The sequence below is a fragment of the Molossus molossus genome, unplaced genomic scaffold, assembly GCF_014108415.1.
Source record: "Molossus molossus isolate mMolMol1 unplaced genomic scaffold, mMolMol1.p scaffold_m16_p_10, whole genome shotgun sequence".
Classification (NCBI taxonomy): Eukaryota; Metazoa; Chordata; class Mammalia; order Chiroptera; family Molossidae; genus Molossus; species Molossus molossus.
In genome coordinates, this window is record NW_023425345.1 from 103,074,707 (window position 1) to 103,089,077 (window position 14,371).

At 43.5% G+C, this 14,371-nt stretch overlaps 1 protein-coding gene and 1 pseudogene across 4 annotated transcripts in view; one reads left to right on the plus strand and one right to left on the minus strand.

The window, feature by feature from the left end:
* Positions 1-983: 983 nt before the first annotated feature.
* LOC118623833 lies at positions 984-1,244 on the minus strand (annotated as a pseudogene).
* A 2,196-nt stretch (positions 1,245-3,440) lies between these two features.
* N4BP2L1 (NEDD4 binding protein 2 like 1) overlaps positions 3,441-14,371 on the plus strand; it is a 39,371-nt gene continuing 28,440 nt past the window's right edge. For all 4 annotated transcript variants that reach the window (XM_036252971.1, XM_036252972.1, XM_036252973.1 and 1 more), the window contains exon 1: positions 3,441-3,665. In XM_036252971.1, coding sequence (XP_036108864.1) covers positions 3,496-3,665 — 170 coding nt within the window. In that variant the 5' untranslated portion in view covers positions 3,441-3,495. The remainder of the gene's footprint in view (positions 3,666-14,371) is intronic.

Sequence of the window (14,371 nt, forward strand, 5' to 3'; positions counted from 1 at the left end):
AATATTCCAGCCACATAATGTAAATTTTTCTAGTAGCCACATTAAAAAAGCAAAAAGAAACAAGTGAGATTAATTTTCACAATATATTAACCCAATACAGCAAACATTATAATTTTAACATGTGATCAGTATAAAAGTTGAAATATTTTATGTACATATTTTTTTTCATACTGAACCTTCAAAATTTAGTGTGTGTTTCATTTATTTATTTATTTATTTATTTAATTGATTTTTAAAGAGAGAGGAAGGAAGATGGAGAGAGAGATAGAAACATTGATGAGAGAAAACATCGAGTGGCTGCCTCCTGCATGCCCCACACTGGGGGATTCGGCCCACAACCCGGTCATGTGCCCTGACTGGGAATTGAACCAGCAACCTCCTGGTGCAAGGGTCAATGCTCAACCAGTGAGCCACACCTGTCGGGCTAGTGTGTATTATTATTTTTTTATCCTCACCTGAGGACATTTTTCCATTTTTTGTTCAGATAGAGCAGGAGGGAGAGATAGGAAGAGAGAGAGAGAGAGAGAGAGAGAGAGAGAGAGAAAGAAACATCAATGTGAAAGGGACACATCGAGTGGCTTCCACCCACACGACCCAACCAGGGCCGGGGACAAACTGCAACCGAGGTACCTGCCCTTAGCGGGAACTGAACCCGAGTCTTTCTGGACCTCAGGTCAACGCTCTAACTGCTGAGCCAAACCGGCCAGCGGTTTTTTTTTTAATACTATTTTTTTATACTAATGTGTATTTTTTTTACTAATTAATTCATTTGTACACTGCTGCCAGTTATGAAATAATCATCCTTATGAAATAGAAATGCATGAGCATTCAGAGAGGTAGATACTAAGGACTGACGAAAGCAGAAGTTTGTACACTGTGGCACATGTTATAGGGTACACTTTTGGTACAGGCTTCAAATTTAGCGTTTTGAATATTCACAGTTCAAGAAAAGTGGTTTAGAGCACCTTCAAAGATTCATTTCATTATAAAAAGGAACAGACTTTCTGGGGTTTGAAGGGATTGGTACTTGAAGATACTCTAGACAGCAGGGGGTCATGTTGAGCATTCTGCAGACAAAATTGTTTCAAATCTGCAGCTGCTTAGGAAACCTTGACTTGGCTGAGGCCCACCTCCAGCCAGTGCTGTTGAACCACTTTCTTCTCAACAGTGATGCTGGAAGAACCAGACAGACAGGGTGCATGCGAAAGCAGGGCAGATTTGTTGGTAGTAGGTTGGCCAGCCATGGGTGTGTGTGGCCAGATGGCCAGGCAGCAAAGCAAAGGCCAAAATTTAGTGTGTATTTTAATCTCAACTTGCACTAGCCACATTTCAAGTGATCAATAGCCAATGTGGCTAGTGGCTCCTGAACCAGATAGTGAAAGTCTAGAATGAAAAAGGTAGTATTTGAGGCTGGGCAAAAGCACTCTTGTAAGAAGTATGATAGGATACATACATTATAAGTGTCACTGTTTTTATGACTCATGTAACAGAGTAGGGCATAGGTTTACAGTTGTATGTATGGAAAATACAGTTGTCAACATAAGAAACATTCAAACCTGTAGAGAATTTTTGTGAGTTTATTTGAGCCAAACTGTCAACAATTGTCGGGAAGCAAAATCTCAACAGATTGAGAAAATGCTCCAGAGAATGGCAGTTTTGCATTTTATTTTATACATTACAATCAAAAGAGAAGACATAAGTGGGTTACATGAAATCCACTGGTGATAGATTAGGGAGGCTGGAGAAAGCAAAGTATGTGTGTTTGGATAAAAAGTAAAATGATAGACACATACATCTTTTACATAAGTGGATACAGGATAGTTAACAGTCAGTAATTAACAGTAACAATGAGAGGATTTGTGGTCTCCACCCTGGTGTATTGGTTGTGTGCCAAGGAGTCTGGAAAAAGGGGAGGTACCCTGACATTTCCAAAGGTATGTTATGGTAGATGCAAAAGGACAATAGGTAGGCTTAAGTAAGGTAAAGATTGACTTTTATCAGGGAAGATTCTAGCCTAAGACATGACTACCTGCCATTAACTGCTTTTAGCTAAAAAGTTTTCATTTCAGACCACATTACATGATTTTTTCGGTCTTGTGAGTTTCTAAGGCCCCCATGCAGGCCTTCCCTGAGCTTGTCAGGTTTAGTATGTGGCCCCTTCTCGTCCACACAATAATGAATAAATAATACGAGAATAAACTCTGTTTCACACACTCAAAACTGTAAACATACTTTTGCCTCACCCTGTATATTCTGTTCCTGATGGTTTTCCCCTAATATTTAGAGAAGCTTTTGAAATTCTAGTGTTTCTCAGCAGTGCTAAGAAGAATTACAAAGTATCCTTCCTCCAATGCTGGGAAGGGATTTTCAAGGGAGAGCTCCCTCCTCCCCCAGGGAAATCCCAAGGGGAAGGTGAAATTCTCAGCACAGACCTCTCTCCCTGCTTGGAAAGTCCCTTCAAAAGGTTATTGTGAAATCTCTGGATTTTGTTTTAGAAGGAAATTGCTTTTCTTCACAATTCCTTTAGAAAAGTTTCATACCTTAGCTGCCAGAGATAAATATATTTACAATAATTATTACAGCCAAAGCCACTATATATCCTAGATTTTTCTAGGATGCTGTTAATTTTTAATAGTGTCTCTTTCAGTCTGTGCATATTGAAATATGGTTCAGAAGATAGAATCATTCTGTCAGTTTTGAGTGTGCAGTACTGGAGAGTACTATGGTGACCAAGCAACTGGAGCTCAGCAGTGCCTGGAACTAGAACTTAAATCTGGATACTTCTCTATAAATGGTTTCAGTAGACTGCTCCTTCGGGGGTAGGGTGGGGTGGGTGGGGGGTGGCTTGAAATGGGCCCCAAAGAGGCCATATCTCTTCAGGTGATAGCCAAACATGTACCTGTGTGGTAGCCCCTTCCTTCTCAGGAGACCTAGTTTAATGCCAACTGTGTTATGGTTATGTAGAGGCAACAAAGCTCTCTAAAACTTTTTTTGGCAGGCTGATATAGAAGGATTAACAAAAATGGACCGATGCAGGCCTGGGAGACTGGCTGGGATGCCGCTGGTGCTCACAATTGGGAGAGGCAATGGCCTTTACGGTTACCATTCAGAACGCTGTCCACGTTCTTCAGTTGTCAACTAAAATCATTTCACTTTCCAAGTCCAGGCTCTCGTGGATGGGGCGGGGGAGGGCCTCGCTTCCTGGAGGCCAAGTAGTGTCCCAGTGTCCTGGAGGGCACCAGGAGATCTGGAGGGATGCGCAGAGTTCGGGGGCCAGGCCCGCCTTTCCAGGCTGTCAATCTCCGGGCGTCCCCAGCTTCCAGGTGGGGACACCCCCTCCCCGCGGTGGAGCTTGGCGGGCCGGGAGGAGGGGCTGCGCTGCGAGCACCGCCCCTCCATCTATCACATGGCCGGAGCGCCACAAAAACAACAGCTTTGGCCGAGGCCGGGACTTCAGGACAGGGAACCCGGGGCCCTCGCCGCAGCCCCCACTCCATGGAGGAGAGTTTTCTCGAATCCTTTGGGAGGCTGAGCCTCCAGCAGAAGAAGACTCGGCCGTCGGCCCCGCCGCCCCCGTGTGGGACACCCCCACGCCGCCACAGCTTTAGGAAACACCTCTACCTCCTGCGAGGCCTCCCGGGCTCGGGGAAAACCACGCTGGCCAGGTAATGCCACCTGCCCGGCCCGTGCCCCCGGCCCCAGCCCCACCCCGGCTGTGTGGAGCCCGGGCCGCGCCGTGGGTGCAGTGTCGCGCTCCTCGAGCACGGTCTTGGCGCTGCGCCCCGCGCCAGCCCCGGATGGCACGGCCCTGCCCGCCGCTGCGCGGGCCCAGGACAGCAGGCCGAGGACCTGCACCGCCCAGCCACGGGCGGGGGTCAGGCCCGCAGGGTTCGTCGTCAGGCAAACCTGGGGGCGACTGCACAGAAAGCGGCGGGCCGCCCACCGGCGCTCAGGCACCGCCACCGCGTCAACAGGCGTCTTCAACCCAGCGGAGAGACGCGGGCAGGGCCCGGGGCGGGGGCGGGCGGCGCGCTGGGAACCGAGCGGGTTCGCAGCTGCGTGGCTGGGGCAGCTGTGGAGGCGCTCAGGTGCGCGGGAGGGTGCTGGCGCGGCTGCAGACCCCGGTGACAGCGCCACGCGGTGGGCGCCCTAATGGGTTCACCTGCGAATTGCGTAGGCGGCCCGAGTGCCAGGTCTCTGCTGGGATTACACGGGCTTGTCGACTGCTGCCCCTTGTTAGGCCCACCAGGCCAGCCTCAACCCCACCACTCCCTACCTTGCACCTGTGGTTCCAGCAACGTTCACCGGTTCTCTCCCTGCCTGTGCTGTCGCTGCCACCTGTCTGGCCTGCCCTGCCCTGCCCTCCACCTTCCTCCACCTCACAATTCCACCAGCCGTTTAGTACTCAAATCCGTTACAGCACTGGCAGCCACCCCACCCACCAGAAGACGTTCGCCTTCTTTTTCCTCCCCGTTTACACCTCTATGACCTCGCTGTGTTTTGCACATGGTTCTGTTTATCCCGTGTAAGTTCCTTGAAGGTAGGGGCCATATCTTACCCTGCCAAGCTCAGTGTCTGGCGTGGAGTATATTTTCAGTGGAAGAAGTGGTCCCTTGTCCTCAGAGAGCTTTCCATTTCCTTAGAGGGAGAAAGCTAAAGAAGAATCAGGGAGCGTACTTTTAGGAGCTGGTTTGGATGGGTGGAGGGAGAGCCAGGGAACTGGGACAGCCCTTGTGATGTGTTGCCAGTTGTAGTTAGGATTCCCAGCTCCTTCAGCAAAACAATATTGCTACATTTTCACAGATAAAGGGATGGGTGACTTCCAAAAGGCTGATAATATCCTTAACTAAGAGACTTATTTCAGTAGGTTTCTCTCTGGGTGGGGAGGTGGAGGGTGCAGAGTGGGGGAGCCTGCTTAGAACCCAGCAGGAGGTGGTTATTTTGTGATACAGTCATGGGGTGGGGCATATGTTAACAACAAAGTAACTTCTGTATTCAAATCATGTTTAGTTTCACTTGGGCTTTGCTGATCTATGGCGCGACCCACACGTCCCATACTGAGTGTCAAAGAAGGAAATGTCTTTGTCCACATTGTGATTATAACTGCTCAGAAGGGAAGTCTTATGATGAGTGGAGGCACATACTCTTGACCATCAGAAGCTGTGAGTTTTGGATCTCAATCTTCCTCATCTGCAAAGTGAGTGGCTTGTCCTCAGTGGTCTGTAAGGTCCCTTCTGGCTCTAACATTCTACATTTTTAGGATTTTAATTCCTGGGTGACATTTGGCTAAATAGAAGACTCTGGATGAGAGACCAATTAAAGAACATCTCTCTAGAGACAACTGGTGGGAACACTTGCCTGGGAGTCTGAAGATTGTGTCTTAGATTCTGTTCATTATGAAATAGCTGGTGACTTTGGGCAATTACCTGGCTTCTCTGGCACTTATTTTCCTTATATGTGAATACTAAGAAAGAATTAGATTAGATGATTTATTGAAGATTCTCTGACTCATTTCTAGTTGTCAGATTTAGAAATGGTTTGTTAATAATTGCTAGGTGAAGAGCTCTGAACTTGGAGTCCATTTATGGCTTCAAAGCTAAGCTTTGCCATTCACTAGCTGTGATGTTTACTCAACTACTTTGCACCTCAGTTTTCTTTCTTGTTAAGTGGGGATATCTGCTGTGCCTACTTCAGAGCGCTCATGTGAAGGTTTAACGAGTGTGAGAGAGCTTGTTAAACTTTAAAGTGCTGTATCAGTTTTAAGAGGTATTATTTACTACTACGTAAGACGCTGATCAGCTGAGGTAAATCTTCGAGGTGTTACTGGGAGGAGACTGGCTCCGCAGTGAAGATGGAAGCTGGCTCTGTGAGTTCTCCTGTTGGCCTGGGTGTTGGCAGTTCTAGGAGCAGAGGGACTTTGGCACAGCCTTGGGTGGGGTGTGCATTTATACAGAAATCTGAGAAGTGAGCAAGGAAGTAAGTAAGACATAGTTCAGTAAGAAGAGAGGCATGCAGTGAGGATGAAATGGTGTGGTGGACGTCACAGGCTGTGGCCCTCAGGGAAGCTGCCTCCTACTTTTTGGGGGGATTGGTGGGGACAGAAGGAGAATGCCAAATTGTTTAAAAAAATACATGTGTAGAAAATGGCAAACCTATGAGGCTATCTTATGTATAGTTGGATTCAGGGAAATTCATACATTCTTTATTCTATGTATTTTCTATAATGGACATGCATTTCTTGAATCAGAAGAATAAAAATTCAGGTCCATCCTTTTTTCTGCTTAACTTTTAATTTTCATTTGATTAAAGAAATAATAAAAATATTTTTGAAATTAATATGTCTTGTCTTCCAAATCAGTGTTGGATTTCTGTGCTTTTCACTTATTTGTTTTTCACATAGTTTGAAGGGGCGAATGTGGAAACCATCTATTTAAATTATTTGGTGACATTAAAAAATAGTTGCAGTTGTATGTGTTTTAAAATTTTTTAATTACATCCAAGTACTAAAAACTTAGCGTGCCCCCTAAATGTGTTCTGTGACCTCTATTTCATTTAAAAAACATTTCAAATATAGATTCTTATCATTGACCTGTAAGTCCTACTTCTAGGAATTCATCTAAAGGCAACATTTGGATAAGCACACGAACAAGGAATGTTCCTCACGGAGCCTTTTTTTATATAAAAGAAAAAAAATATGAGCCAGTGTAAACATACAAAAATAGAAGATTGGCATATAAGTCATGCTCCCATTATTGGGAACAATGATGTGTATATTCCCATTTGTGTGCATGCAGATATTACACCCCATTAAGTTAAAAAGCCTGTATCAAAGCTATCTATCTATATCTATTTATGTACCTATTTTTCATGTATATATCTATATAATACATATGTGATATTTATATATACAGTAAATATAAATCTCATTTTTTGTTCAAAGAAAGGTGTGTACATATCCTCATAGACATATATGTGAAAAGATAGACATATGTCAGTAGTTGACTTTAGATAATGGAATTATAAACTTTTACCTTTGACTTTTTTTCTTGTGTTTCTACAACAAATATATATCACCTGTTAACTTTTTAAAGATGAAAATAACATTTTACAGTTGAAAATAGTTTTGTTCAATAACTTGATGGGATAGACCCAGGTTGTGGATAAAGCATTTATTAAGTAACAACATAAATGTTATTTGCTATATAAAAAGGCTTTCCTAGGTTCATTCTCATTTGGACATATACTAGGAAACTTTTTTTAATATTCCAATAGTAAGTTTATTGTGAGGATTGAGGCTATGGTAAACAGATCCTATGACCCTACGTGGAAAACACTGGAATGTGTGGGCTTAATAAATACTAACTATTGTTAATTAATGTTCACTAATCTAAAATAATAGTATTCACTGAGTACTTGTACAACTATTAGTACCTGCTTAGTAAGGTATGTACTAAATAAGATTAAGAGAAGGAGCCTACACAAGACTAGGAATAGAAAACAATAATCAGCACACAGCTGTGGTAAAAGATGTCTGATGGGAAGACCATCTTTTTATTTTTTAGAGCGAGAGGGAGAGATAGAAACATCAATGCGAGAGAGAAACATCAGTCAGCTGCCTTCCACATGCCTCCTACTGGAGATGGAGCTCACAACCCAGGCATGTGCCCTGACCCGGGAGTGGAACTGGGACCTCTCAGTCCATGAGGACACTCAATCCACTGAGCCACACTGGCTGGGCAGAAGACCATCTTTTGTGCTGTTGGTGTTCAAGGCCAAGACAGTCACTGAGGATGATTAGGAAGACAGGATAATTATGAAGAGTAGTCTCCATGTAGAGATGGTTCTTTTTTTTTTTTTTTTCTTAATCCTCACCCGAGGACTTTTTTTCCACTTTTGTTCAGATGGAGTGGGAGGGGAGGAGGGAGGGAGGGAGAGAGAGAGAGAGAGAGAGAGAGAGAGAGAGAGAGAGAAACATCGACGTGAAAGGGACACATTGAGCAGCTGCCTCCTGCATGACCCCAACCAGGGCCGAGGATGAATCACAACCAAGGTATGGGCCCTTGGCCGGAATTGAACCTGCGACTCATTGGTCTGTGGGTTGATGCTTCAACTGCTGAGCCAAACCGGCCAGGGCTAGAGATGATTCTTGACATGGCCTTGAAGATGGCGAGGCTGTGGTAGAACAAAAGAGAAAGGATTAGCACCATGACTAGGGAGATGGGAAAGAGCTGGGGGTCTCCCAGTGGCTGGACCGGCGTGGATGTTCCATATGAGTGAATGTGTTGGTGAGGTAAACCCAGGGGCATATCATGGAGAATATTAAAAGCTTGACAAAGAGGTACAGAGTTGATAAAAGAAATAGGATTCCAATCCCAAGACCCCTTCACTCAGCAGATGATCCAGAACTGTTTCCACAGCGGAGCTGACAAAGTCACCAGGATCTGTACCTACCCATTCCTCTTGCCTCAGTGAAAGCATCTGTGGATGATATGTTTACTTCTGTGCTGTGTGTATGTGAAAATGTCCCTGATTTGGGTTGTTTTAACCATTTTTTTTTATCCTCACCCGAGGACATTTTTTTTTCTTTTTTGATATTTTGTTCAGATAGAGTGGGAGGGAGAGAGAGAGAAACATCGACGTGAAAGGGACACATCGAGTGGTTGTCACCCACACAACCCAATCAGGGCCAGGGACAAACTGCCACTGAGTTACATGCCCTTAGCGGGAAACGAACCCGGGTCTCTCCGGACCACAGGCCGACGCTCCAACCACTGAGCCAAACTGGTCAGGGCTTGTTTTAATTCATTTTTATATGTGCAGCTCAGTGGCATTAATTACATGATGTTGTGCAATCACCACCACTATTTCAAAATTGTTTATCACCCCCAAACACAGACTTTGTACCCATTAAGCAATAATCCTGTACCTCCTCCTTCCTCAGTTCCTGGTAGCCTCTGATCTACTTTCTGTCTATGGATCTGCCTACTCGAGCTGCCTGATGTGAGTGGAGTCACACGGTATTTGTCCTTTGGTTTCTGGCTAATCCACTCAGCTTTATGTTTTCAAGGTTCTTCCATGCTGTAGCCTGTGGCAGAACCTCGTTACTTTTTATGGCTGAATGATATTCCATTGCATAGATACACCATTAAATTGCCCTTTTGAAATGATATAAATTGGAGTGTCAGTAGTAGAGGGTAGTCTTTCCTTTTTTTAATGGCCTTATTTGAAAAATTAAAAATTGTCAATCTTATCTCATTTCCCTGGAAGTTTTTTGAATTTTTACATAATCAGTCAAAGCAAAGTCTGGGAACCACACCCTAGTACACTTTGCATCCTTTGTAATGCTCTAGTTCTTTTTGGCACTACAGTGATTTCCGACATGGATTCGTTAGGCTCAGAGGATGCTTGCTGACAGCTGTCTTTCTCCTCATGTGTATCTCTAGCTAACATGGAATTTTCATGAAAAGAAATACCTATTCATTTCTTGGCACTAGAGCTTTCCAAGGAAGTAAAAAGATGCTTTCCTGATTTGGTGCAAAGACAAGTCAGAGACGGGGACAAAGGTTTACTTTATAACAAACAGTGAGAAGAGGGGATCAGTTAGGTTAGCTAAACAGTGAGTTGTTAGACCCCAAACCTGTTGTACTCCGCAGTGCTCTAGCCAGCAGGCCTGGGTCATGGTGGTTTTATTGATGAGGCAGGGCTGTCATAAATGAAAGCAAAGTTGAAACAGAAAGTTTGCAGTGTCCCAAGTCTGTATACAAACTAGAGTATCAGGTGGGTGACATCTCAGATCTTTAGCCACATAGATTTACTTGGGGAAAACACTGGCTTTTTATATTTTTAATGATTTTTCTAAAGTGGGTCCTAAATCTCCCCTCCCCACTGCTGAAAATCTTTTTGATGCCTCTCTCAGAGGCTGGGTGAGTGACAATGGTCAGCTCTCTATATTCATCAGAGCAGGAACACAAATGCAGCGTGTTTATAGGCCCTACTGGAAAGGCTGCCCAATTCTGCAGGAGACTCACCACCACCACATCCTGGACCATTGAGCTGAGGCAATACAATACTGCAGGACTGACTTGTGATTAGAGAAGCAGTAGAAATAGAGGACGAAAATTAAAAGGGAAGAATGTTTTCATAGGAAAATCTCAGGGGATGTACCGGAAGTTCCCTTTGAGTTCATCCAGTCCAAGCCCAACACTGTAAGCTCTGAAAGGTTAAACATGTTGATAAAGTCATGGGGATGGATTCCCCAGATTTTTAGTCCAGAGCTTTTTCTTCTACAGCAAAGGGAGAAGTGGGCAAGAGTGACTGGTGAGAGTGTGAGCTTGTTTTTGATCTGTTGGTTAATGAAAACACACTTAAAGGCCCTAGTAAGAGGACTAGGTGTACCTGGATTTCAACTGCCAGAGTAAGGAAGCTACATTTTATTATTTATCACTATTCATGATATGTTTTTCTGATATAAATTACTAGGGAATTTATTTTCTTCATTAGTGTGGTACCACTGGTGGCAATGAGAGGAGATATAGATTTTTTTAAATAAGCACTCATGTAGTATGATAAAGAAAAACTACTCTAGCCCAGCCAGTATGACTCAGTGGATTGAGTGTTGTCCCATGGACTGAGACGTCCCGGTTCAATTCCCAGTCAGGGCACATGCCTGGGTTACAGGCTCGATCCCCAGTAGGGGGCATGCAGGAAGCAGCTGATCAATGTTTCTCTTGAACATCCATGTTTCTCTCTCTCTCTCTCTCTCCCTTCCTCTTTCTCTAAAAAATGAATAAGAACATTTTTAAGAAACTAGTCTAATGTCTAATTGTTCCTTCGCAAAGATCTGTATTGCGTCCATGTGTATGGCTTAGGGAAAGGCTCTCTATTTTTCGTCACGGTGAGAGCCTAGGAGAGGAAGAGAGAGAAATGGAGAAAGGAAAGAAAGCCCACACTTCTGAGTCTTGACTGTATGCCTGGCACTTTCTATAGGCTGGCTGACTGGGTCTTTACAATAACCCTAAGATAGAGTTGTTTTTGTTTTATAGATGAGGACCTTAGGATCAGAGAATTATACCCTTGATTCTGAGACTCAGGATTTCATTATATGCACAGTGGTCTTACCTCACCAGGAATGTTCATGGATAAGTATACCTATGTCCTCTTTTCACAGTTATTTCAGGATCCTATTGAAGTACGAGTGTATGGCTAGGATATTTCAATGCTCTTTTGTCCACACTTAAAAAAATATTTTTTGAAAAATGGCGGTGGAGTGAATAGAAGCTATACAGACCGTCTCCCAGGACCAAACTGGAATTACAACTAAAATAAAGACAAATTGTTGGGGAAAAGCAACAGAAAAGCAGCTTGCGAGGACCATATAACCAGGGACATTGACTCAATCCGGGTAGGATTGCAGAGACGCGAGAGGAGGGCTGGGAGCCCACAGTTGGCAGCGGTCTTAGCTGTCAGCAGCACCCTCGGGGTTAAACACCCAAGCGGCTCCACAGTGCAGACCTGGGACAGATGCTAAAATAGCCACAGCCATTCATCTTGGGCTCCAGCAGAAGGAGGGTGGACTCGACTGGAACTGTGTGGGGACACTCAGAATTTGGAGGGCACTCAGAGCTTTTGCTGAGTTGCAGCCATGGAGGATTGTGGCCATCTTATTCCTTCCCAGGGCTCTGGGGGAAGCATTGGCCCCTCCCTCAGAGACTCAACCCCACCCGGTGGGCCATTGAAATGTAAATTGAGGCTCATTAATAGCCAGCATCTGCCGCACCCTCGTGAAATCCCCTTAGGCTGAGCACCTGAGGGAGTTTTTCATTCAACTGAGAACCCAAGGCTCTTCAAGTAACTGTTACTAATAGCCTCCAGGCAAAAAAACTAGAGGATAACTGAACCATTCCTGGGCCAGCAAATCTAACCAGGAAAGTAAGATTTGACAATGGTGTTTAATGTGGGTCCTCCCTCCCTCATCTAAACCCATGGGAGGGAGCCACAAACAGCAGAACACCAACACCCACAGGGAAAATTTGGCGGGCTCCAAAGCCCACTGAGATAGCCAAAATGGTAAAACAAAGAAACAAATGCCAAATGAAAGAACAAGAGACTTCTACAAAAGATGAGATAAATGAGGAGCAGTTAAGCAAGTTAACAGAGCCATGATCTTGAGGAAGCTCAACAGCATGAGTAAGGACATCAACACCATGAGTAAAGACATAGAAATGTTGAAAATCAACCAATTGTAAATTAAAAACCACCAAGAAGAAATGAAGAATGACATGTCAGAAATAAAGAACGCATTGGAAAGTCTAAAGAGCAGAGTAGAGGAAGCTAAGGACCGGATCAGCAAATTAGAAGACAGGGTAGAAAAAAATCAACTAATCAGAAAACCGAAAGGAAAAAACAATTAAAAAACAGGAAGACAGCTTAAGAGAACTGTGGGACAACTGGAAATGTAATAATATTCACATCATAGGAGTCCCTGAAGAAGAAGAAAATGAGCAAGGGTTAGAGAATATATTCGAAGAAACAGTGAGAGAAAACTTCCCTAATTTGGTGAAGGAAGAAGGCATTCAAGTTCAAGAAACACAGAGAGCCCCAAATAAAAAGAACCCAAACAGGCCCACACCAAGACACAGTAAATAAAATGCCACAAATTAAAGACAAAGAGAGAATCCTAAAAGCAGCAAGAGATAAGCAACAGGTTACCTACAAAGGAATCCCCCTAAAGCTATCAGTTGACTTCTCAACAGAAACACTGAAGGCTAGAAGGTAATGGCATGAGGTAATCAAGGTCATGAAAAACAAGGATCTGAATCCTAGACTACCCAGCAAGGCTATCATTCAAAATAGAAGGTGAAATAAAGAGCTTCCCAGACAAAAAAAAAAGCTAAGGGAATACATTAGCACCAAACCAACACTGCAAGAAATGTTAAAAGAGCCCTGGCCGGTTTGGCTCAGCGGTTGGAGCATCGGCCTGCGGTACAGAGAGACCCGGGTTCGGTTCCCGCTAAGGGCATGTACGTCGGTTGCAATTTGTCCCCGGCCCTGGTTGGTCGTGCAGGTGGCAGCCACTCGATGTGTCCCTTCCACATCGATGTTTCTCTCTCTCTCTCTTCCTCTCTCTCCCTCCCGCTCTATCTGAACAAAAAATGGGAAAATGTCCTCGGGTGAGGATAAAAAAAAAAAAAAAGAAATGTTAAAAGAACTGCTGTAACTAGTAGAAGAAATAGGAAGAAAAATATAACCAAACTAAACAAAAATGACAATTAATAAGTACATATCAATAATCACCTTAAATGTAAATGGACTGAATGCTCTGATAAAAAGACACAGAGTAGCTGATAGGATAAGAAAGCATGACTCATTTATATGTTGTTTACAAGAGACCTACCTCACAACAAAAGACTCACATAGGTTGAAAGTGAAGGGATGGAAAAAATCTTCCAAGCAAATGGACAGGAAAAAAAGCTGGGGTAGCAATATCATATCTGATAAAATAGATTACAAAATGAAGGCCATAACTAGAGACAAAGAAGGCCACTACATAATATTGAAAGGATCTATCCAACAGGAAGATATAACCTTGATAAACGTATATGCACCCAATATAGGAGCACCAGAATATATTAAAAATCTTTTGGAGGACTTCAAAGGAGAAATCAACAACAATACAATCATAGCAGGGGACTTCATCACCCGCTGACATCACTGGATAGATCCTATAGACAAAAAACTAGCAAGGAAACAGAGACTCTGAATGAAGCACTAGACCAAATGGATTTAATAGATATCTACAGAGAATTACACCCCAAAACTACAGAATTTACATTCTTCTCAAGTGTACATGGAACATTCTCAAAAATAGACCACATGATAGGACACAAACCAAACCTCTACAACTTCAAGAAGATTGAAATCATATCAAGCATCTTCTCAGATCACAATGGCATGAAACTAGATATAAATTGCAACAAGAACATGCAAAGACATTGGAACACATGGAGGCTAAATAGCATGTTAATAAACAATGAATGGGTTACTGGGGAGATCAAGGAAGAAATTAAAAACTTCCTGGACACCAATGAAAATGAACACACAACAACACAAAATCTATGGGATGCAGTGAAAGCAGTTCTGAGAGGGAAGTTCATAACACTACAGGCCTACCTCAAGAAACAAGAAAAAGTTCTAATTGACTGTCTAACCTCACAACTTAAAGAATTCGAAGGCAAACAAAAGGAAAGCCCCAGAGCAAGTAGAAGGAAGGAAATAGTAAAGATCAGAGCAGAAATAAATGACATAGAGACCAAGAAAAAAGAAAAAAAAAAAACAATTCAAAGGATCAATGAAACAAAGAGCTGGTTCTTTG